Source organism: Topomyia yanbarensis, chromosome 1, assembly GCF_030247195.1.
Source record: "Topomyia yanbarensis strain Yona2022 chromosome 1, ASM3024719v1, whole genome shotgun sequence".
Lineage (NCBI taxonomy): Eukaryota > Metazoa > Arthropoda > Insecta > Diptera > Culicidae > Topomyia > Topomyia yanbarensis.
In genome coordinates, this window is record NC_080670.1 from 10947250 (window position 1) to 10973846 (window position 26597).

Consider the following 26597-nt stretch of genomic DNA (forward strand, 5'->3'; position numbering starts at 1 on the left):
CTGTGCAGCGTTGATTCCATGCTTGTTTTGCTTCCTTAGATGCAGGCATCAATGGGACGAATCAGTTAGGGCCACTCAGATTTATGAAAATCTATTGCATCAAATTTCAAGCGTTTTTGTGAACTTTCTTGATGACCCCAGGGAAGCCACCAATGCCAATTGCTATTTATTGTTTGTTAACGACCTACTCGATCGTGAGTAGACAAACTTCAACTCCCTTTAAACGATTGGCAATGAGATTTAATGGGCACCTTTTCGTCAATACGGCGCAGGGTTTTCGTATGTTGGCATTGCTTTCCTCTACTTACTACAGAATACCTCGTCTTGTCTCTCTAGAATTAGTACATTTCGCAACACTACGGATCAACATGTTTCTTTCACACCAGTTGTAAAATTTTAAATAGGACACTGTAGCTGCGGCAATCACATTCACTCGTTACAACAAGAAATATTTTTAAAGTCATCGGCGGAAAATAGATTCCCTACACGCATTAGAACGAAGACCGCATCATTCACGAACAACGAAAATAGTAGCGGACATAGTGTACTACCTTGAGTCACTCTGGAATTAATAGAAAAGGATTCAAACACATTACCACCAATTTAAATAATTACCTCGTACAGGGTAGGCTCGAAGCCAGTGGCAGAACCTGGCGGTACATCCTAGCCTATCAAACTTTGCTGGTAGTATCGCGTGGATAAGTGTATCGAAAGCAGCCTTTTTATCTGTGTAGACCGTGTCCACCTGGAGTTTCTTTTATATTTTGTCTATGCAAAACGATGTCAAGCTGACTGGATTGGTTTCGATCGATCGACCCAGGAAGAATCCACAAAGACATGTGCTAATGTAATGACGACCAGTTGAAAACAGTACCTCGTTGGAAAGTGATATTCGAAAATTTTTGACTTGACTCTCAGTGAAGTGATTGCCTGGTAGAAGATGTTGCTTTTGTCACCTTTCTCGTGCACCGGAAACATGACTGAACACTTCCAATTATATGGAAATTTATGCTGCTAAAAAAGATGTATAAATGAAATTGTTAAAATGTCAGAACATTTTTGCAGAGTAGCTGAAGACATAGCACTGAGTCCTGGAGCATACGATGTTTTAGTTTTCCGGATTGCACAGAGAACCGATTGCTCAGAAACCGTGAATATATCCATATCAACAGCGTTAAGATGATTATGACGAACGGAATTGTCAAGCTCGATAATCCGATCGAAGCTCGTTGGTGATTGGATCCTTCCCATTCCGTGCAGCGAATCGCCAATCTTGAACAGAAAGAATTGCGATTTTAGTTGAATGCTACCATTCAAGCTTGTCGAATGCCTTCTTTTCGGAAGACTGCATATCAATACCGGATGCGGCCGCCTTCGTGGGCTGACTGCATTATCTAGTGTACCTCCGTGCTAGTAACCGGGCCCAATTGGAACAAATGTCTCCCACCCGTAGAATATTTTCTTTAGCAAACTAAATAGCCCCTATCAGCGCTATCAAACCATTCAGTTTATTTGAAATTTGAAAATTTACATCAATCGTGTCAGAATCGCATTTAAGAACAACAGATTGACCTGAACATAGATGACACAATTCAACAGCATCCAACGGTTTCGGTTCCCTTGTGCCACCACCTTGTTGAGCTTCCGACTTGTTCGCGAACTACTCGGTCTAGTCCCCGACGATGGATCTAGCCTACACCGACGAAGAGTTCCCCGGCGAGAGAAGTTCGGAAGCGAGGCAACCAGCCAGGTGCCCAGGTCAATTCGAGTAAAATTGGGCGTCCGGTTTGCTGGAGCCTCGGCGCGACTGGTGATGTCTCGTCGCGGTCTCCTCAGTCTAGTTCCCGGCCCTTGAATCTGACTGTACGCTGACGGAGAGTTCCCCGGCGAATGAGGTTCTCTCGGAACCAATTCTTCTTTGTTTTCAGTAACAAAGTCTTGAGCCCTTTGGCTCCGTGTCCGGTGCCATTTAGCACCGCTACTTCTTTAAGCCTTCCTTCTTGTGTCATTTAGCTCTACTTCCTTGATGAGCCATTCAGTTCCCCGACTTGTTCACGAATCTAGTCCCCAACGATGGACCTGACGTACTCCGACGGAGTCTCCTGAAACCGAACCAATCAGCTAGGTACCGAGGTCAGTTCGGCGATTCAGATGAAGCAGGGCGTCCGGTTCATTGATGCCCCGATGACCCGCGACTAGTGGTGTCTCGCCGCGGTCTACTCAGTCTAGTGCCCAGCGGTGAATCTAGCTTACGCTGACGGAGAGTTCCCTGGCGAAAGAAGTCTCCCAATACCGATTCTTCGTTATATTTCTATCGGAATAACCGGTGGGGTGCCGTGGATGGTCTGATGATTCCGGATGGACCGTGGCGTCCGGTTCGCTGGCGTTTAGACGACCCATGCTCGGTGCTCTGTTGCAGTCTACTCGACTAGTCCTCGGCAGTGGATCTGACTTATTCCTGCGGAGATTTCCCTGGCGGTTATTGCTCTCTTGAAACCGTTGCTCGACGCTCATCAAACCGTTCCCACTGTCAGACGGTCATGATCTACATCATAAACTCTACAGACTGCGTTCCACCTCTTTACATCGCTTATCATTCTGTAGGCTACATTATCCGGGTTGATGTCCGGTCCTCCCGTTTTAAGTAGCTCCCTGCACGTCGCTTCAAACCTCGGACATTCGAAGACCACATACTGCGGTGTCTTCTCGACGTTCTCACACTCCGGGCACACTGGTGACGTTGCGTACTTCCTGAAGCAACCGTGACCCGACAGGACCTGTTTCAGATGGAAGGTCATCTCTCCATGCTTTCTATTGACCCACGTCGACAAGTTTGGGATGAGCCGGTAGATGCATTCCTGCTGCCACGAATCGATTCTCATCATCTTCCTCACGTTTCTTGCGTTTCATTGATTGTAGCAATTGATATCCTCCGCCAGGGTGGTGCAGATGGGGATCATCTCGGCGATAACGCATTCTGCCTCCGAAGATATTAGTCTGTACGCAATCGTACGACCATCAGCCGGAATGTTCTGTTCAGCTTTTCGAGGTTCCGCTTGGTTTTCAGCCCCGCACCCCAGGATGGAACCCCATATCGCAGTATCGATGACTAAGATAACCGACCGAATTTCCGCAGGTGTAATCATGTAATCAAGGTGGTTGTCAAAGCTCAACCTGTCGTGGATTATCACTTTCAATTGCTTCAGTGCACGCTTCGATGAAATCACGTGCCCTTCGACGGTGGTCTGTATCCACTGAAACGATTTGCAGTTGCAGACCAACAACACATTCATCTTGTGGTGAGCTATTTGCAGCTTGAGCCCGTTCATCCAGCTCTAGATCGCGTCTATTGTCTCCATCACCGTCACGTCCACTTCTCCAAGTGTCTCACTCATCACCGTCAGTGACACGTCGTCCGCGCAATTCACGATTTTCACGTTCCCGACCAGCCGCAGTGTTGAGACCCCATCGTACATCTCGTTCCAAAGTTGGACCGAGAATGGAGCTCTGAGAAACTGGAAGTAGCTCTTCAGCATCTGGCTCATTCTTCTGTGCTGCGACATTGGCCTATACGAGACTGGATGGCCGGGTTATTTCCCTGATTTTGGCAGCGACACCAGCTTCTGTACCTTCCACATGTTGGGGAAATTTCCATCATCTAAACACTTCTGCAGTAGCATCCTGAACATGTCCGGATATGCCAGGATCGCGGCTTTCGGCACGTTTGGTATTTCATCCGGACCGGGGGCTTTCTTTGATTTTAGTCACATCGACGCTTCTTTGAGCTCGTCGTTAGTTGCTTGCCACTCGGCTGTGTTTGCTTCTTCTTCTTCTTCGCCGTACGGTGTCGGTGACCAGGTAGTTGGATCGTGCTTCAGTACGTATTCCCCATGAATTCGCGTCTACTTTTCGCTACTCGTGGCAAGCTGGCTTGCTAAGCTTTTTAAAGCGTCCTTAGCTTCTCGAAACGTTGCTTGCGCTCCTCTCTCTCTCTCTTCGATCTTGCTCTGAGCCCACCTTCTGGATCTAAGACAAGCACCGTGTAGCGTACTAAGCTACTCATTTAACCAGTAGGCTGCACGCCGTCCACTGCATGGATCGATATCCCCGCGATTTTCGGTACCGGTAGTACCGGTACCACAACCCGAATTCAAACGTGATTCCATGGAAAGTCATAAAATAGATTTAAATTAGAAGCACGAAGTGTAATCATGGCACTCCGGTTAGATCACAGACATTACCCATCCATCTTTTCATCTATTAGATTGTCTTATTAAAATAGCACCGACGCCCAAAATAATTTCGCATATGAATTACGCCGAATGTCATAGAACCCCAGAATGTGAAACTGGACATATTTTCCTTAAAAAATCTTACCTGCAACAAGCGGACCGATCTGAAAATATCCCATTGTTTCCTTCAATGTTCGAAACCAACTACACTTGGACATACTTCCACTTATTAAATTTCTCGAAACACAAAACCATAACAAATTAGGCAACATTTTTTTCTAACCTTTGATAATGATGGAACCGCCTTAAAATGACATGATATGCTCTGGAAAACGAAATACAGAACACACAGCCACGGCACGGCAATCGGCTTTGGAACGAGAAATACGAACGATATTTTTCTGATTAGCCTATCGATCCACTCAATCGCTACTCGACGATGCTCCTTCCTTGCGCAGAAATATGATTTTTCTAAACACACACGCGTAGCTTTTCTCACACATTGCAACATCTTATCACAAACACTTTTTACCCGTATTTTCTAGATGTAACCACTCTAATGCGAAAACAGAAATCGAAATAGATAACACACACACAATCTCAAAACAGCAGCGATTAGCTTCCGAACGTTCACAGTGAAAACCATGGAGCTTTTTTTCTCTTCACAGCAGCTCATCAATCAACGCAATTTCTGAAGAACATTTTTTCTTGCTTTCACAGAAACACACTTTTCTTTCGGAATGCTATTTTTGCATTATTCTACCCGCACAGTATTCTGCAATTTTTTCACGATAAAATCACAAATGCTCGATCGTAATAAAACCCGCAGCGCACTGATAACTCGAACCGTCGAACAACGCCGATCGATGATGGAACTGTCTGTACGAAACGAATGAAAGCAAATGGCGTCCGCCTGCGGCGCGGTATGCTTCTTTGATAGACGTGTGTATGCGTGTGGTCGCTGGCGAGCTTTTCGCGCTGGATGTTGCGCGACATAATGCGTTTTATCTTGCGCGTATGAATACACAGGCAGCGATGCCAGATGTAAAATCATTTTGATTTGTTATAGATACTTTTTTGTGATTGAAATCAGGTTGTCGGTGAAATAGAAGTAGTTTGTAAGTTTAATTATCGGTACATTTTGGCCGATTGGAAACGGGTTGTTGATGGTGCGGATTTTCTAGAAATCAAAAGCGCATTGGGAGCAAATTGCAAACGGATTTCCAGCGAATTGAAAGCGAATTTCAGGTGGATTTAAAATAATTTGTCAGCGGGTTAAAATCATGGTCGTCAAACAGTGAGATAACATAGCTCTCACAAGTCTCCTATCTTATACCTCCACACGAGTCTAAGTATATTGATGACATTTGGTTCTTAGACCGGTGACGACTGGATGCTATCTGCCTTCTGCCGATAGTAGCAGAATGAGAGAGTGCGGACGAATTTAGGTGTGAAAACGCTACCGTAAAAATAAATAGTTGATCGGAGATCTGAAAGAATCGCCTCGCATGAATTTATGAATCTAATTTTAAGCTTCGTTATTGCTAACAAGCTCCTGCATCAGGTTATCAACACCTTTTTGTTTCTTTCAATGGTCGTTATTATTGCTCGTATACACGTATGTCACAAATGATCCGATATGCAAAATAGAAAAAAAAAATCCTTGATTTATAACATTTCGTGTCATTATAACTATTTTTCTATACTACGTGTAATCGCTCGTGGATTCGGCCGGCAATGGTGGTTATCATACTGTTGAGGTTTTAAAACAGGTCGAATTGATACGAATCCCTTTTTACCATTTCCTAAGCTACTCTTTTATAGCTAATCAAGTCAAGTCAAACATGGTGAAGTCAGTGTGCAATCCGCCAAAAGCATCGTCATTACGCAACGCACACCAGGGAAGTCATCAAAGCCAATTGCTATTTTTTGTTTGTCAACGACCTACTCGGTCGTGGGTAGACAAGCTTCAATTCAATTCGATACGATTGGCAGTGGAGTTTAACGGGCACTCTTTCATCAAAACCACGCAAGTTCTTGGTACGTTGGTATTGCTTTTCTACCTATGAATGTCTATAATAAATCATTAATTCATAAAATGGATTTGAGCAGAAATATTCGAGCAAATTTGAAGGGGAATTTTCGGTCAATCGCCTCAATTTAGCAGGTCACTATTTGGTAATTAATTCTATGGACCCGCTTCGTAGATTGAGAAGGTGGAATTTTCTTCTTGAAAAATCATTCGAATTCAACATATAAAACGCTCCTACTGAACAGTAGAATTTTGTTTGAGAAGTAACAAGTTGCTTAAGCGCCACTTCCGTAGGAAAACAACAATCATTGCGCGATTGGACGTTATAGTTTACAGGTTTGGTGGAAAAAATATCGCAACCAAAAATATTTACTTGGCGATACGGAACGGTTTTAGTTTATTCAATATATTTTCATACAAGAATGCAACATTTTCTTAAATTTACATTGCAAAATATTGAAAAATCGGCGAGTGACAGAGAAAGCACCTCAAAAAATGCAGTTTACGTGCACCATACCTCAAAATCTTCTAGACCTATTGTTTCGAAATATTGCACTTCTTCTTCACTCCATTGGCCGGATAATTATGGTGTTAATGTTTGTAAAATAAATTAATATACTAATACTCTGTACCGCTATAGCAAAATTTTTAAAAATGTGTCTTTTACTAATTAACATTACCAGCAACGACCCCCCCCCCCTAATTAAGCGTCGATAAAATCCACTAGCGTCACAGCCAATACCCCTCTTCCAAGATCATATGAATCTTTAATAAATTAAGAATAATTGCTGTGACCTAAGCGCCACTTCCATAGAGAATTTGGCGTGTGGGACTAAAATTTCCGCAATTTCAAAGGTATTCCGTTCGCTAATAAATTCAACGGAACACGCTGTATGTATTGGAAAGGTGCGATTAATTGGTGCTGATCTCCCAGTATTTTCTACTGTAAAAATCGTTTTACAACAATTCAATTCGCTTCCTAAGATCTTCATACGAAAAAAAAACCGGAGTGAATAGAATAGATCTTGAAAATGACTGTAAAACTTTTCTTCTGAACAATCGAAAAACACTCGCAATGATTCCAGTAGAATTTTGTTTGGGGAAGTAGTAAGTGGCTTAAGCGCCACTCCCGTAGAAACATATCAGTTGTAGCGGGACTGAACGAGCTACTATGATTTTTTCCACTCAAAAATGTTATTAATGTCATAAATGGAGATAAATGTTTAAAAGAATCCTCTAGCAACGCAATCCTTTCAAAAGTCATATGAATCTTTTGGCAAAGTCTAATGCAAGAATAAAAAATTACCGCGGCAAAGCCCCGCTTCCATAGAGCACATGCCGCGCTAAGGTGACTTGAAGAGGATCTGATACGCTCAATTTAAAAGATAGTTTGTTCGGTAGTGTAACTCTATGGAATCCTTACGTAGATTAAGGCGGTGCATTTGATTGGTATTGTCTTCTTGAAAGATTGCTTGTGACAGTTTCTCAAATTCTTCATGAGAGCAAAACCTTGCAAACTTTCGAATCCTCGGTAGGATTATGGTACTGAGTTCTTAACACTGTAATCGACAAACATTTTCATAAAAGTGGCTCTTCACCAGCAATCGAAAATCGATTGTGGATCTTATTATTTGCCCGCCTATAGTCAATAATCTAACCGATCCAACCTAAACAAGCGGATTACAAGCTTTTTGCGATGATTTTAACTAATGCCGAATGCTGAGAATTTGTGGTACTCAAGGCTGGTTGAAAATTAGAACATTTGGAAGCCAATCAAATAGTTATACTCTTTACCACTGGGAAGCTCTTTCACCCCAAAAAACTATCAACTCCAAATTTCATCTGCTGGAAAATGCCAGGGAGCTAACACTTTACTGTGTTTAAGATATTCGATAGCAACATTCAAGCCTTCTGTTTTTGGTAGAGGTTTTCGTTTAGTTCGCTTCTTTAACTCTTATATACGGACAGTAAAGTCTGACTTGGGAGTGGCGCTTAAGCAGATATCGAAACTTTTTTTTTCGAATACTGTTTCGTTACACAAATACACGTGGCCTGCTGATAGTTAAAGCCAGTATTTTAGACGGTTTCTAACAATCTGGTTACTGGGTTCCTGTGAAGTTCATAGTTTAAATGGAAATCTGGGATTGGTTGAATGGTACACATAGAAAAAAATATTGGTAAAAATAAGAGTTTTTTTACTCTTAGCAAAAAACCACCAACGCATACTCTTAGTTTGACAATAAAACTTTTATTTTGATTACTAGTCTTCATTAGCTTAAAAGGAACACTTTTATTTTGATTATTATTATTGATTAATTTAAAAGTTTTACTTTCAACCTAATAGTGGACGTTGGTTGTTTTTTGCTAAGAGCGGAACACTTTTACTTTTACCAATATTTTTTGCTGTGTGTATAAATGGGAAACTTCAGACAATACATCATTTTGAAACTGGTTCGACAATCGAATAATGGCGGGTTACGTAATTAAGTAATACGTTCATGTAATTCAGAAATACATGACAATCACTTATTTTAACGACGGTAGGTGTAGGTTACATTGCTCAAAAACATCATCAACCAGTTCGTTAGAGCAAACAAAAAAATGTAAATGAAGACAGCTTGAAATATCCAAGAAGAGAAGCGCATTGGACTCCCGCTATCAAATATCGAAAAATATTGTCCCCTTTTCGATTTTGAGTAAGATGAATATCGTAGACAGAAGGCTGAATTAGCAGCTTAAGCAACACTTCCAGAAGCGACGACCTTCCTGCTTTCGGGATCATCTACCGGGTTGTGAGTAGACAAACTTCAACTCAATCGAAACTATTCGCAGCAAGATTCAACGGATCCCTTTTCGCAACAACGGCTCGAAGGTTCTTAGTATGTTGAACTAATGTTCAGCCTTAAAATGTTCCTAATAAATGAAGTGTTTCGTCATATTTCGCTCGACCTAATGTTTGAACAGCTGCCAGTTATTGTTCATTATAGAGAAGTATGTGATTTAATGCAGGTTATTAACTTCAAAAATTAGTACCCAATTCGATTTCCAGTCAGCTGAATATCAAGGAAAGCAGACTGAGTTAGCAGCTTCCAGGTTCGATTGGATAGAACTGAACAGTGATGCAATCGAAAAACATTAAGCACAAGCCGTTTCAACCCTAGATTGATCAACATTAGCTTCCAGTTGTTTCAAAATCGAGCTATTTGTGCAATGTCATGAGTCGTCTTTCCAGTTTTCATTAACTTCCGATTAATTGCAATTGTCGACGACGCAGCTGCAAATTCCTTGCCAAACCAAAAGTTTTCGGACGAATTTATCTGCAAAAACAAATTTGAATTTAGTAGTGATGCTTTTCCCCAACAAAACGTTTGACCGGCAACCTGCAGCGAAAGCCAAGGCACTACTTCGACCAATGGTTTAGTCTGTCGAAGCATATTTTTTTAACAAAAAATGAATCACGCTTCGATAGTGAAAACAAGATTGCTGAAACTATTGTCGACTAAATTGTAGAAAGATAAGCCATTTCATTAGGCACAACGGGAATTATAGACGGTCAAAATCTCACCCTGTTTTTTTCTGCTGAAACATAAGTATTTTAAAGCTGGAATTATTCTACAATGCTAGTTTGCACCAGTGCAACAATGCCATCTTGAAGAAACGGTCCCCATTCTTGGAGACTCATCTAACCAAAAACCTCACCGAAAATTCGTCACCATCGTTAACCACATCGCTACTGGCCATAGTTTTCCAGCGACCCCCTTTCACCCGCGCTACCTATCTCGTCACTAGTTATCATCACATCCTTTTGCTTTTCCTCATCACACGGAGGAGCTCGTCGCCGACGACGAATATCAGTCTGACGACGCCTGCCGACCAATTCCGTCACTAACCGCGACGACGGAGTACCGTAGTACACCGTGCTGGATAGTTGGATTTTTCTTCACTCGCCACCCACCAAGCCAGCCAGCCACTCACGGAGTCACTCACTTACTAAACAATTCCACTTCCTTATTGCGGGTGCTGGAATCCCAACACGCCAACGTGATTCCCAGTGTTGGCAGCATTGCACGTTAATGTCATAGAAATTATTCTGGCAGCACTGCTCATAAGGAAATGGTTTCGTACCAACAAAATCGGGAAAATTTTAACTGGGAGCGGGAAAAAAACTGTGCCGTTCCCGTTTTTTTTTCTTACGCTGCATCCCGCGACTGTGTGTGTGTTTTGGATGTTGGCGACACAAAGTTTGAGGCTGGAGACGCACGTGCAGCGTCAGACCCCCTGCTGCTTAGAACCACGACCACCGTCGTCTCCGGCAATCGTTGCGTTGCGCTGAACAACTTTAGCCGGGCACAGTTGTTTCGGCACCCGGTTCGGGAGATGGAATAATTTTTTTTTTTCGCTCGCTCTATCACAACTATTATATTTTCTGCCGGGTGTACTACTACACCTTCCCCCCACCCATTCCCGCAAAAGCCCCGGTCACGTGGGGGTATCCTAAAATGAGGCCACAAAAAAGTAGTGCCGTGGCGCAGTAGTTGCAGATGCATTTCTGGCTCTGGTATGTGTTTCGGGTTGCTTGCCTTCCCGACGACGGGTCCTCCTCGATCAGGCGGTGCGACCAAGCGCAATAGAAAAAGTGAGAGAGTGCGAAGAGTAGTGTGTTTGTGTGTATATGCGCGACGGAAGAGCTGCCTGGAGTGTATATATAATAACATTTGGGGGTTGCATTATATAGTTTTCTTCCTAGTTCCTGTGGCTCATGGTTTATGTTTTTTTTTTTTCGTTGGAGCCGTACTCTGTGTGCTTCCTCGGATTTGGTCGTTCAATGGAGGCAACAACAGGCTGGCAGGAACCGAGGCTTCCTCGGCGACCGTTCCTCCTCCAACGGTGGCAACCGTGGAAGCCGCCGTTGTGCAGTTCCCTTGTGCACTGGTGGTGGTGTGTGGCATTATTTGGAAAAGTTTTTCGGGATAGAGCAACAAGTGACTCTCTAGGATTCGGTCGGTCGTGCGCTAGTTATCGAACAACAATGCTCGCTGCAGGAGCCAACCAGCACTAACCAGCAGGTCCTCCAAGAGCAACTAGTGGCAGCCAGCCTTTTGTGTGTCAGACACTCTGTGCAAATCCTGCCCGTTTCGTGGCAAATTATGTGATAGTGCAGTGCAGGACGTTATTAGTTAAAGCGAATGAATTTGTCTCGAGAGCCCCCTATAAAGTGACCAGCAGCTGACTCGGACTGTTTGCATCCGATCGGAAAAACAGAGTAGGCGTAAAACGCGTGTGTCAACCGAACGCACGGATACGCACACACACACACGTCTATGCAAAGCACGCGTGTTTCTGAGATCGCAAGCCGGCCGTTTGGTTGGTAGGAAAGTGCGTGAACTTTTCCCCTTTCCCCCCATTACCCGTCCTTCACCTGATTTAGCTTCGTGTCTCATCAGTGTGCAAGACAGGTGGATCATCTTCAAAGGACACAGACACACACACCTCCTTCCCACAGCGCCCCGGCGAAAAGTAGACAGTTCCAGACAGTGAAACGAACAATATGTTTTTCTTCCCTGGTGCGATGATCAACGCGTTTGCCGCCGATGTTGTAGAACAGGGCATGGAACAGCAGCAGCAGCAACAGCAACCGACCCAGCATCAATCGGAACAGATGCTGAACACGGGGACAACGACGAAGACGACAAACGGTAAGTGTACACGTTGTGGTGCGGAAAAGTTGGAAGGGGTTTGACCCAAGAAGATTACACACCCAGTATGTGTGTGCTTCGGCCGGGGGATGCGGAGAAGCAGCAGCAGCAGCAAAACAACAACCTGTTGATTGTTGTTTACTATCTTGTGCTTGCGTGGAAACTTAGCAGGCGGTGATGGCTGATGGTGTGTGATTCATGCTGCAAGTGCGGTTAGAGTTGCCCAAGATTGGAATCATTTCTGAGGGAAGAATGGTTGGTGCTTGTATGTGATGTAGGGTTGTGGGAGTGGGGGGGGGGGGTATGGGGTCGCATTCCAGAGTCGTGCTTTTGATGTGATCGACTAAAATTGAAGGGCTGTTGGTGGAATTTGTGACGAAGACCAAAACGAAGATGCATTTTGATCGAATGAGTCATTTTGATTTACAAAAAAATAAAATGGCCACACCCTTGTTCATATCACGCTCAACGACCATGAGATACTAATATTTAACAAATTTCGTTGATGAATAGTCAGAACGGTACAGTACGGTATTTTGGTGTTTTTTGGGCCTAACCGGTCAAAGAGAAATCGAGATAGAAGAATCCAAATTTATGTGGAATTTCAAAATAGCAAAAATGATGTCAAAGGAGAAGAGGAGAAATTTTATAAAGTTGTAAAAGATTTTAGAAAACTTTTGGAAAAAGATTGCAAATGGTAAACTTTGGTATTAGATTTCGAAAGATTTTGGGAGCCTTTAGAAAATAAAAATTATCTCGTGCCATCTTTCAAGAAATTTGGTAAATACAAAATATTTTACTACACTTTGGAAGATTTTTGTAAACTTCAATGAGATTCAGGAGCTTTCAGAATATTTTTAGAAAGTTTGAAAAAATAGTGGAATATTTACAAATATTTCAGATGATTTCATCGAACGTCAGGAAACATTACAAGACAAACAAGTCTTCAACAGAATGCTCAAGATTTCAGAGGATACCAGATGATTTCAGAAAGTTTTCTCAAACTAGGATTTTTCATAATATTTCAGAAGAATGTATAATGTTCGAGAGGACTTCAGACCACTTATGAATATTTAGTAGAGCTAAAGAAGATTTCATAAAATTTAAAAGGATAAAAAAATTCAAAGATTTCCGAAAGTTTGAGAAGATTGCAAAAGACATCAGGTAACTGGATTTGGAAAGATATATAAAACTCTGAAAGGCTTGAAGCTTTATAAGATTACAGATGATATCAAGAGATTTCCGAAGATTTCAGAAAACTTCGATAGGCTTTGGATTCATATAAAAATTAAAAGATTAGAGATTTTTAAACTTAAGCAAATTTCAGAAAATTTTAGAAGAATTTTTGAAGTTTAAGTCTTCAGAACATGTTAAATTTCACATGCCTTCAGAAGATATCAGATTATTCCAGAAGATTTCAAAAGATTTTGTTAATCTACAGAAGAAGTCAGAAAAAAGCTAATAACATTCGTGATGTCGTTAGACGACTACAAAAGATTTCAAAGGACTTCAAGAAATGTTGTAAGATTTTTTTTTATTTTGATTGTGAAAGTTTTAATATTAGAGTCATTCGCCTCCTTTCGGGTTAGAGAAATCTCTTCTGGAAAGATCTCTAAACCTATGTGAGTTTTTCAAACGATTATAAAAAGTTTTCTAAAATTACAATGTTTTAGAAAGAATTTGAAAAGTTGTAGAGAATTTCAGACGCCTTCAGAAGATATAATAAAATATCAGAAGTTCTCAGAAGACTTCAAAAATCATCAGGAGATGTTAGATTTCACGAACATTCGAAGATACCCGATGATTTCAAAATATTTCTCGGATAATTAAAAAAAAAACTATAAAAGATTTCAGTGAAAACCCTTTAATGTTCTAGAAGACCTTAGACACCTACAGAAGATTTAGTAAAACCTCAGAAGATTTCAAATGACTTCAGGAAATTTCAGAAGATTCCAAAATTCTTCAGAGATTCAAAATGGTTCCTGAAAGATATCTGAAGCTAGAAGATTTCTAGCACATGTGCAGAAGGTCCAAAAGAAAATCCAAACATATCAGAAACCCTAAAAGATTTCAGAAGATCCTAGAAAATATTGAAAGCCTATTGTTAAAGTTGTCGAGGATTTCAGTAACATTGCAGATGACGCCAAAAGATTGCAGACGATTTACGAAGAAGGTTTTAGTACCTTGCAGAAGATTCTCTATAATTTGTAGAGCTTTTCTAAAGCTAGAAGCTAGACAAAAAATTGTTAAAAGTTTCAGAAGATTCCACAAGATTTCTAAAGATTTCTGAAGAACTACTATTAAAGTTGTGGGGGTTTCAGACGATAGAAGATTTAATGAAATATCAACCTATATTAGAAGAATTCAAAATATGTTTGATTACAGAAGCCTTCAAACGATTGTAGATTACATGAGAAGATTGTAGACGATTTCGGAAGATTCCAGAAGAGCCCGGATGCTTCTAAAAGAGTTCTAAAGGACTTCAGATGATTACAGAAAATTTAGTAAAACTTCAAAAGATTTCAGGACATTTAAGAAGATTCCAAAAGCCTTCAAAGGGTTGTAGGAAACGTCAAAATTCCAGTAGATTACAGACAATTCCAGTTTCGGAAGATTTATTTATATTTTAGAAGATTTAAAAAGATTTCTGGAAATGTTGGAAGACTTCGGAAGCCTTCAAAGGATTGTACAAAACTGCAAAAGATTTCAGATGCCAAACAGATCTTTTGAAGCTAAAAGATTTCAAAATATTTGAGAAGAATTGAAAACGTTCTAGCGAATGTTCAGATGGTCTAGTAAAAAATTCGAACATATCAGAAAACCTAAAAAAAATTCCGAAATTATCGGAAGCCTTCAAAAAATTGCAGAAGATTCCACATGAATTCATATGGTTTCTGATGAATTAGAAAATTTCAGATATTTAGATGTATAAAAAATTAAACTTTTTAAATTTAAGGAAATTTCGGAATATGTAAGAAGAAGTTGTAGGAGGAATTCAGACGACTTGAGTGAAAATGACGATATCAGAAGACTTCACAAGTTTTCAAAAGATTTAAGATGAATCCAAAACATTTTATACTATTCCATATGATTTCGAATGAATTTCCTATAGAAGAGTTAAAAAAACTTATAACGTTCCTGATGTCGCTAGACAACTACAGAAGATTTCGTAAGGGTTCAAGGGACTTTAGGAAGTGTTGTAATATTTCAGAAGATTTATATGATTGTATAAGACTGCAGAAGATATAAGAAGATTCCACCCAATCTCAAATGATTTCCAAGCGTTTTCCAAAATTACAATGTTCTAGAAGAATTTAAAAAGTTGGAAAGGTTTACAGACGCCTTGAAAAATTTTAATAAAATTTCAGAAGATATCAGAAGACTTCAAAAATCTTCAGGAAATGTTGGATTTCACCAACATTCGAAAGATACCCGATGATGTCAATAGATTTTTCAGATAATTTAAAAAAAACTATAGAAGATTTCAGTAAAAGCCTATAGTATTCTAGAAGACCTTAGACGACCACAGAAGATTTAGTTAAACCCCAAAAAAATTCAAATGACTTAAGGAAATTTTAGAAGATTCCAATATCATTCAGAAGATTGGATTAGACGTCGAACGATAGCAGAAAGGGTTTCTAAAGTTAGGAAATATTAAAATCTTTGAGAAGCATCAAAAGAGTTCTAGCAGATACTCCAAATATCCTAACATATCAGAAAACCTCAAAAGATGTCAGAAAAGGCTAGAAAATTTCGAAAGCCTTTTGTAAGATTGTAGATGATGACAAAAAATAGCAGATGATTTACGAAGATATCAGAAGGAATTAGAAGCTTGCAGAAAATTCCTGATGATTCGTAGAGGTTTTCTAAAGCTAGCAGCAATCAGAATATCCTAAAATAGTTAATAAAGTTGTGGAAAATTTCAGTCGATGTAAGATTTAATGAAATTTCAACCGATACTAGAAGAATTCAAAACATGTTACATTACCGAAGCCTCCAAAAGACTACAGATTACGTGAAAAGATTGCAGATGATTTCGGAAGCCCTCAGAAGACTCCCGATGATTCTAAAAGCGTTCTGAAGGAGCTATTACTACAAAAAAATTAATGAAGCTTCACAAGATTTCGCGAAATTCTATTCTAAAAACCTTCAAATTATTGGAGAAAACATAAAAAAAATTCCAGTAGATTACAAACAATTCCAATTTCAGAAGATTTATTTAAATCTCAGAAGATTTAAGACGACCGCAAGTCTGATCAATCGTCGTCCTTCCGTTAAGTAAATGGTGGAAGATTTAAGACGACTGCGAAAGACTTCTGGAAATGTTGGAATTTTTTCAGAAGCCTCCAAAGAATTGTACAAGACTGCAAAAAAAATTGCAGAAAATTCCACTTGATTTCAGATGTTTTGAAGATTTTCCAAAACTAGAAACTTTCATAATATTTTGGAGAAGTTTATAAAGTTGTAGAGAATTTCAGACAACTTCGGACAAATTAAATGAACTTTCAGAAGATATCACTAAGCTTCAGAAATCTTCAAAAATTTTCCAAAGATTCATTGAATTGAAAAATTGGAAAACTGAAAAATTGGAAAATTGGAAAATTGGAAAATTGGAAAATTGGAAAATTGGAAAATTGGAAAATTGGAAAATTGGAAAATTGGAAAATTGGAAAATTGGAAAATTGGAAAATTGGAAAATTGGAAAATTGGAAAATTGGAAAATTGGAAAATTGGAAAATTGGAAAATTGGAAAATTGGAAAATTGGAAAATTGGAAAATTGGAAAATTGGAAAATTGGAAAATTGGAAAATTGGAAAATTGGAAAATTGGAAAATTGGAAAATTGGAAAATTGGAAAATTGGAAAATTGGAAAATTGGAAAATTGGAAAATTGGAAAATTGGAAAATTGGAAAATTGGAAAATTGGAAAATTGGAAAATTGGAAAATTGGAAAATTGGAAAATTGGAAAATTGGAAAATTGGAAAATTGGAAAATTGGAAAATTGGAAAATTGGAAAATTGGAAAATTAGAAAATTGGAAAATTGGAAAATTGGAAAATTGGAAAATTGGAAAATTGGAAAATTGGAAAATTGGAAAATTGGAAAATTGGAAAATTGGAAAATTGGAAAATTGGAAAATTGGAAAATTGGAAAATTGGAAAATTGGAAAATTGGAAAATTGGAAAATTGGAAAATTGGAAAATTGGAAAATTGGAAAATTGGAAAATTGGAAAATTGGAAAATTGGAAAATTGGAAAATTGGAAAATTGGAAAATTGGAAAATTGGAAAATTGGAAAATTGGAAAATTGGAAAATTGGAAAATTGGAAAATTGGAAAATTGGAAAATTGGAAAATTGGAAAATTGGAAAATTGGAAAATTGGAAAATTGGAAAATTGGAAAATTGGAAAATTGGAAAATTGGAAAATTGGAAATTGGAAAATTGGAAAATTGGAAAATTGGAAAATTGGAAAATTGGAAAATTGGAAAATTGGAAAATTGGAAAATTGGAAAATTGGAAAATTGGAAAATTGGAAAATTGGAAAATTGGAAAATTGGAAAATTGGAAAATTGGAAAATTGGAAAATTGGAAAATTGGAAAACTGGAAAACTGGAAAACTGGAAAATTGGAAAATTGGAAAATTGGAAAATTGGAAAATTGGAAAATTGGAAAATTGGAAAATTGGAAAATTGGAAAATTGGAAAATTGGAAAATTGGAAAATTGGAAAATTGGAAAATTGGAAAATTGGAAAATTGGAAAATTGGAAAATTGGAAAATTGGAAAATTGGAAAATTGGAAAATTGGAAAATTGGAAAATTGGAAAATTGGAAAATTGGAAAATTGGAAAATTGGAAAATTGGAAAATTGGAAAATTGGAAAATTGGAAAATTGGAAAATTGGAAAATTGGAGAATTGGAAAATTGAAAATTGGAAAATTGGAAAATTGGAAAATTGGAAAATTGGAAAATTGGAAAATTGGAAAATTGGAAAATTGGAAAATTGGAAAATTGGAAAATTGGAAAATTGGAAAATTGGAAAATTGGAAAATTGGAAAATTGGAAAATTGGAAAATTGGAAAATTGGAAAATTGGAAAATTGGAAAATTGGAAAATTGGAAATTGGAAAATTGGAAAATTGGAAAATTGGAAAATTGGAAAATTGGAAAATTGGAAAATTGGAAAATTGGAAAATTGGAAAATTGGAAAATTGGAAAATTGGAAAATTGGAAAATTGGAAAATTGGAAAATTGGAAAATTGGAAAATTGGAAAATTGGAAAATTGGAAAATTGGAAAATTGGAAAATTGGAAAATTGGAAAATTGGAAAATTGGAAAATTGGAAAATTGGAAAATTGGAAAATTGGAAAATTAGAAAATTGGAAAATTGGAAAATTGGAAAATTGGAAAATTGGAAAATTGGAAAATTGGAAAATTGGAAAATTGGAAAATTGGAAAATTGGAAAATTGGAAAATTGGAAAATTGGAAAATTGGAAAATTGGAAAATTGGAAAATTGGAAAATTGGAAAATTGGAAAATTGGAAAATTGGAAAATTGGAAAATTGGAAAATTGGAAAATTGGAAAATTGGAAAATTGGAAAATTGGAAAATTGGAAAATTGGAAAATTGGAAAATTGGAAAATTGGAAAATTGGAAAATTGGAAAATTGGAAAATTGGAAAATTGGAAAATTGGAAAATTGGAAAATTGGAAATTGGAAAATTGGAAAATTGGAAAATTGGAAAATTGGAAAATTGGAAAATTGGAAAATTGGAAAATTGGAAAATTGGAAAATTGGAAAATTGGAAAATTGGAAAATTGGAAAATTGGAAAATTGGAAAATTGGAAAATTGGAAAATTGGAAAATTGGAAAATTGGAAAATTGGAAAATTGGAAAATTGGAAAATTGGAAAATTGGAAAATTGGAAAATTGGAAAATTGGAAAATTGGAAAATTGGAAAATTGGAAAACTGGAAAACTGGAAAACTGGAAAACTGGAAAATTGGAAAATTGGAAAATTGGAAAATTGGAAAATTGGAAAATTGGAAAATTGGAAAATTGGAAAATTGGAAAATTGGAAAATTGGAAAATTGGAAAATTGGAAAATTGGAAAATTGGAAAATTGGAAAATTGGAAAATTGGAAAATTGGAAAATTGGAAAATTGGAAAATTGGAAAATTGGAAAATTGGAAAATTGGAAAATTGGAAAATTGGAAAATTGGAAAATTGGAAAATTGGAAAATTGGAAAATTGGAAAATTGGAAAATTGGAAAATTGAAAATTGGAAAATTGGAAAATTGGAAAATTGGAAAATTGGAAAATTGGAAAATTGGAAAATTGGAAAATTGGAAAATTGGAAAATTGGAAATTTGGAAAATTGGAAAATTGGAAAATTGGAAAATTGGAAAATTGGAAAATTGGAAAATTGGAAAATTGGAAAATTGGAAAATTGGAAAATTGGAAAATTGGAAAATTGGAAAATTGGAAAATTGGAAAATTGGAAAATTGGAAAATTGGAAAATTGGAAAATTGGAAAATTGGAAAATTGGAAAATTGGAAAATTGGAAAATTGGAAAATTGGAAAATTGGAAAATTGGAAAATTGGAAAATTGGAAAATTGGAAAATTGGAAAATTGGAAAATTGGAAAATCGGAAAATTGGAAAATTGGAAAATTGGAAAATTGGAAAAATGAAAAAAATGGAAAATTAGAATTTTTTTATTTTGCGCGGTCAGACTCTCTTAAGGGAAATTTAAACTAAATAATCGGGTAACATTATGAGGCTATATCTAGGAACTAAAGAAAAATGATTTAAGAGCTTCGGTTTCTTAAAAAGAAAGATAAATATATGTCCCGATTTTATCAATGTCCCTCTTTTATCAGCCTAACATTCACCAAGGCGTCTGATAAAAACGGGTCTTCACTGTAACTTGAAAATTGAATAATTAGAATATTAGAATATTATTGAAAAGCTGGAAAATTGGACAACTACAAAAGTGGAATAATAGGAAATTAGGAAATTGGAAAATTGGACTATTGGAGAATTGGAACATTTAAAAATTTAAAAATAGAAAAATTAAAAATTTTAAAGAATGAGAAATTGAAATATTGAAAAATTGGAAAATCGAAGAATAGGAAAATTAAAAACTCTGAAATTCGGGAAATCAGCAAATCAAAGAATTGGACAAAGTGTAAAATCGGATTCTTGAAAAATCAGAAAATCGGGAAATAGAAAAATCAGAAAAACAGAATGTCGGAAAATCAAAGAATCGGATAAACGGAAAATAGGAAAACTGGAAAATCGGAATATCGGATAATCGGGAAATTAGAAAATTGGGAAATCGGGGAATCGAAAATTTTCAAAATAGGGAAGTTTAAAAATTGGTAAAGCAAAAAAATTGGAAAATCAGAAAATTGGAAAATCTGATAATTGGAATATCGGTAAAGCTATAAATTGGAAATCGGAAATTCGGAAGAACGAAAAATCGGTTAATCGAAAAATCATAAAAACCGAAGAGTAGGAAAATCAGAAAATCGGAGAATTTGAAACGGAAATATCGAAAAATCGATAAATCGCAAAATTGGAAAATCAGAAAATTGAAAACAATTTTAACCAATTCCTGCAAACATTCGAAAGGTAATCATTATTCATTATCAAAAATTCAATGGTTTGTCCAATTAATTCAGTTAGAGGAGCAGATGCAGCTAAGCTGTAGACAAAACAATGCGCACTGCTTCAGCAGAAGTATCAACCAACACTCCTTCCACGCGACGGCGGTAAATGTTACGACTTATACAAAAAATAAGTGAGCACAATCTTATTGGTGAACATTTATTGGTATACTAGAAACAAAACAACCCGCTGACGACAACCCTGCACTTTTTCCACCAAGGCTTCCTTTGTTTTTAGAGGCATAACAACCACTAATTGATCCGCAAGCGACGCTTCCAGTTAAGGTTCTTTTATTCCGAATATCAAACAGGGCTGCTCCGACTATGCTGTGAGCCGTCAACGGTAAGAGGTGTCAAGTTGAACACGTTTTTTTTAATTCTAGTAATTGACAAAACTAGTAAAAAAAGCGGTCCGTTCTAGGGATCCAATTGCTTCTAGCGTTGGCATCGGGGACCCTTCGCGAGAGAGTCAGACTGGAGCTGAAGTGCTGTGTGTGTGTGTACCGCAGAAGGGAGACCCTCCAAGACAAAACAAAAGTCAGTGCGCTTAAATGAAAACAAACAATTTGAGGCCAGCCGCCAGCGCACAGTAGCGTGATGGTTTGTAATTTGAGAACTCGCTTGATTAAATATGTGGTACCCTCCACCCCCCCCCCCATAACGGAATCAAATCGCTTCTGAGTTGGCCGGGTGGACGGTGTTAAGGGGATCAGGGGCATTACAGGTCATTATGACATTTTTTTTGCTCGGCGGTCGCACAAGTGGCGTAAATTTGCACGCCGTTTTCCCGTGGTGGAGGAGGAGGAGGTTCCACAATTAGTGGATGATTTATTCCGTCTGTTATCGAATCGGAGGCGGCGGCCGCCCGCTTGTCGCTTCGTGACGGAATTTACTCAGCAGGCAGGAATCCTTCCCGGCGATGAGTGACCTAAAATCCAGCGAAAAGCTGAGAAGTCGAAAAAATAATTTGTGATGGGGGGGGGGGGGGGAGTTTCATAGTAGTTTGGGAGATGGCACATCTTGGGCGGCGGAAGAGGCGTTGCTGGCAATTGCATTTCAGAACGAAGTCTATCGTGAAATGAAGTGAAACGAAAGAAGGGACAAAAACGGTCCGACGTCGAATTTGGGTCAATCCCGGGGATGAAAAATGACGACGACGGTTGTACCATAAGCGTTAGGAATGTGACCACAGATATGATGAGCATGATGAATATACAATTTTGATTGGGTTTCGGAATAGTATTGCATCCTGGCATACATTCCAAACAGTTTTCTACTTGTGCTCCTTTTATTGTAAATAAAACGACTATCTGGAAGACCATATACTGATGACACTAATTCGACACGGCCTAACTTACATAAAATGATAAATAATAAAACTAAGTGCAAGGAAGGGGCAAGGTGTGTGTACAAATTCCTGGACTAAAAGTTCCTACATTGTTCGTTTAGAAGAGTGCTCCGGACGCGTCGAACGTAAAAGAGAATGTCCAGGTTCCCGAAAAAAGTTTTTCGTTTGGCAAGCAATCTATAACTGCGGACTGAAAAAGAACATATTCGTAACGTTCGAATTAAAGATCAAGGTCAAAATCTAGGTCTCGCAGATATTTGTCAGATTCTGAATTTTTGTACGTTTCTAGATTATTAAAAATATCCTGATGGTAAGGCCAAAAAATAACCACTACTGCCCCAGCGTCGTTACTAGTCCCACCAGAAGTTTCTACTCAAAGTCTGAACAAAATCGGCTACCAGACCTACGTGCTTGAAGTTTGTATGGGATTTTTGAACAATTCTCATGGAAAAACCACCATCACTATCTTGCATTTTCACCGCTAGGTGGCACTATATACATCCGAAAAATAACTGCAAGCAAAAATTCTGACAGATAATTCATTTGCCTGCAAATTTTAGTTCCTCGTTCCACCGCATAGAGGGCGTTAACACTTGTCTACGAAGAGAGATAAAAAAGACATTTTTTAGTAACTCAGATCACCCGGTGTACCTACAAAAATCACACCGACTATTGTCCAACCAGGAACGAATAACCACAAAGAATGCTGACATGAAGGGGTATAATTTCACGACCGTAGTTCGCAAATCTCTCTCTCTCTCGCACTCTCTCTTTAACGTAACTTTGGAAGCAAAAGTCTTATTGCTGCACAGTAGGGCATTGCAAAAAATTTTTTTTTTTGAATTCTCAAAGGCCCCCCCCTCTCATATTGTGACAAATGTCAAAGTAAGCTCAGATGCCAAATTTCACATCATTTGGACAATTTTAGACCCCCGCCCACCCGCTTGAAATTTTTTGAAATTGGTACTATGGGAAAATATGGAGGAAAAATACATTAAATGCAATAACTTTTGAAGTAGCAATCAGAAAATTAAAATTTATACCTCTTTTGAAAGGAAATAATCTTAGTATTTGAATGAAGATATATTTGTTTCTAGAAAAATACGGGAAAGTGGGGTACTGGGTCATTTTGGCCCTAAAATCCCCTATTTTTAATGATTTAATGATTGCTCCGTGATGCAAATCATACATATTTTGTAGTTTTTCTAATGTGAAAAAATCTCAGAAATCGAACGGAACCCTTTTGACCTTAGTCCGAATACGAGAAGTTGGGGTTATAGGGCTTTTTGTCAGTCATATTAAATTTTATCATTTTCTCATGCATATATCTCTATTATTCTTCAATCAATTTTCATAAAATGTAACTTATTGAACGTGTAAAATTCTGAGGAATAAAACAAAAATAAAAACGTTAAAGGTAAAATTCAGAAACATCAAACTTTATGATATTTACTCTACAAATCTCATTTTTTTCATTATTTGTCCTAATACCTCAACTTCCCCTATTTTTCCAGGAATGAAACTTTTCTCATGTGATCCCTAAGCATATTTTACACTAAAAGTAGTAAATTAAATAAGAATGTTGTTGTTAAATGGAGTTAATATGTGCGATTTTATGATAAAAATGTGAAATCGACACTTTATGTCAGATAATTTGATGTTCCTGAATTTTACCGGTAATGAATCAATTTTTGTTATAATCCTAAGGATTTTCCACGTTCAACAAGGTATATTTTATGAAAATTGAGTGAAGAATAATAGAGATATATTCACGAGAAAATGATGAAGTTTAATATGAATGACAAAAGGCCATTTAACCCCAACTTCTCGTATTCGGACTAAGGTCAAAAGGGTTCCGTTCGATTTCTGAGATTTTTTCATATTAGAAAAACTACAAAATATGTATGATTTGCATCACGGAGCAGAAAAATCATTAAAAATAGGGGATTTTAGGGCCAAAATGACCCAGTACCCCACTTTCCCGCATTTTTCTAGAAACAAATATATCTTCATTCAAATACTAAGATTATTTCCTTCCAAAAGAGGTATAAATTTTAATTTTCTGATTGCTACTTCAAAAGTTATTGCATTTAATGTATTTTTCCTCCATATTTTCCCATAGTACCAATTTCAAAAAATTTCAAGCGAGGTGGGCGGGGGTCTAAAATTGTCCAAATGATGTGAAATTTGGCATCTGAGCTTACTTTGACATTTGTCACAATATGAGAGGGGGGGCCTTCGAGAATTAAAAAAAAAAAATTTTTGCAATGCCCTACTGCACAGTCAACAACCTAGCCAGTCTATCTTCTCATCTCTAAAGCTAAAAATCGCTCCGATACACGGTGGGATCAAATATAATACCACGACAGAAAAATGTTTTTTTTTAATATTTAGTAAAGCAGTTTTCTAAAAATGGGACTACCCCTAAAGAAAAGTTAAAGTTCACTGTTTTTCATATAGAAAGGTTATGCAATCGTTCTGGGGCGTAGTTGATGGTTTAAGGAGAGGGGTTACACCCCCCCCCTCTACCGTTTACTCCCCTCTCTTAAAAATCTCCTTAATTCACCCCTCAGCCCTCATACCCCTCCCTTTCAACCCCATCATCTTTAAACCTCCACTATATCACAAAGCATACCAATTTAAGCTGGGGAGTCGTTCATTCATGGGACTTTCGCCCTCCTCACATACCCAACCCCGCATGACAAAATGAGTTAGCAAGCAGATAACATTGATCTAATGCTGATTAGGCTAATGGAGTATGATATTTTATTGTTTCAAGTGTTTCACCGTCGACACGTAGCTCATCAAGTTCGTGGCTGGCATGCCATTGTGTATAAGTGCAAAGTGTACTAAGAATGTAATGGACATTTCCACAATTATGTTGAACAAAAAAAACCTCCGTGCCATAGAGAAATGAGAAAGGCACAATTGCACCGCTAGGTGGATTAAAACAGGTTTTTAATAAGTGATTTTGCCTGTATTTATTTTTGATAACCAGGAGAAAAAAAAGAAAGACCAGTTTGATTTACGACAAGAAGGCCGGATACCATAAGGTCACCGTCGTCTGACAAAAAAAATATTTGGATCCAAATGCCGAACGTTTCTAAAAAATATGCCGTCATCTTCCGGACAAAAACGCATACAAAATTTTTTCTTCCTCATGTAAGATAAGGACACAATTGCAATAGTTGTTTGTTTCGAATGTAATTTTGGCACCCAGCATTTAGTTTTGATACTGAACATTTAGGATATATATTTTACTACTTTATAGGGTGCCTTAAAAATAATTATTTAGTCTTGACAGTTTAATTTCTTTTAAAAGTGACATTTTTGATTTTTAATAGTAAAACATATTCGAAATATACTTTACTTCTCGATAGGGTGACTCAACAATGAGTATTTCACAGTAAGACTTCAAATATGTGTATTAACACCCTGGGTTAATTTCTAATATCACAATATATTGAAAATAAATCTTGCCACTGATTAGGGTGACTCAAAAATAATCCCGTTGTCGTAATAGCTCAAACAATTATTTTAAATGTAATTTTGATACGCTGAAATCAGTTATGATATTGAAGTATATTGGAAATATGCTCTTCTAATCATTAGGGTGGCTTAAACCTCATTATATTGTCATAATGACTCAAACTTATTTAAAAAGTGATTTTAACTGTATTTATTTTTGATAAGCAGGAAAACTGGAATGACCAGTTTGCTTTACGAAAAAAGACGGATTTTTGGTCACTGTTTGTATGACACAAATGTATGTCTCGCCCCAAATGATCAACGCTTCGAAAAAAAATATCCCATCATCTTCCAAATAAAAACGACTGGAAATATTTTTCTTTATCAAGTAAGGTGTGGAGACAATTTCAATGTTTTACCCTATTCCACAAAGCTATGTTTGTAGTCGTTTTAAGTCCGAAGGTTAGGGAACATTTTCCTCGAAACGTTAGTCCTTCGGGGCAAAATAAATAGTTTTGTCTGACATCCGTGACCAAAAAGCCACATTTTAGGTAACAAACAGCACTATCTGCACCCTGTCTTTTCTAGTCTTAGTTGTTCAATATATACTCTCGTTGAGAAATGTCAAACAGTACTACTACTCATAGGAAGAGACAAAAGGTAAAATGCCTAGGAAATTATCCAACAAAAAACGAAAACGGCTAGACCAGGGTTACTCGAAAACACAAAAAGCATCAAACATCTAACAACCAAAACCAAAGCTGCTCCAGCGACAACGACATGAACGCAAACACCAGCGAGGAGAAATGACAGACGGAACGATCTACAAGAGGCAGAGTGGAAACCTAACCATTCAGAAACCGACACTTGTCTTATTGCCGGAATAATTTAGTGCCGACTTGACGCTAAATCCCAATAACGGAAACGTAATTTGTGTTTAGAATCAAACGACTGGCCAAACGTGCTGTCCCGTTTGAGCAGAAGTTATGTTATGCCAATGAGCCACAGCGAAGCCGAAACATGTTTTGGTTTAGTATGCCAATGCGAAAACACTATTTTCAAAAAAAGGCGAATGCCCCTTGAGTTTAGGGCCGTAATAAATAACAACAATGATTAGGGTGGCTCAAAAATTATTTTACTGTTATAATTCAAAT

The 26597-nt window shown here is 37.6% G+C and overlaps 1 protein-coding gene across 4 annotated transcripts in view; it reads left to right on the forward strand.

Moving 5' to 3' along the window:
- LOC131676869 (mushroom body large-type Kenyon cell-specific protein 1) overlaps positions 1–26597 on the forward strand; it is a 398326-nt gene that overhangs the window by 148380 nt on the left and 223349 nt on the right. The window contains exon 1 of one of the 4 annotated variants that reach the window (XM_058956240.1): positions 11041–11960. The exons of 2 other annotated variants lie outside the window; for them this stretch is intronic. In XM_058956240.1, coding sequence (XP_058812223.1) covers positions 11813–11960 — 148 coding nt within the window. In that variant the 5' untranslated portion in view covers positions 11041–11812. Of the gene's footprint in view, positions 1–11040; positions 11961–26597 lie in introns of those variants that run through there. One more of the 4 variants, XM_058956239.1, reaches the window with a different exon arrangement.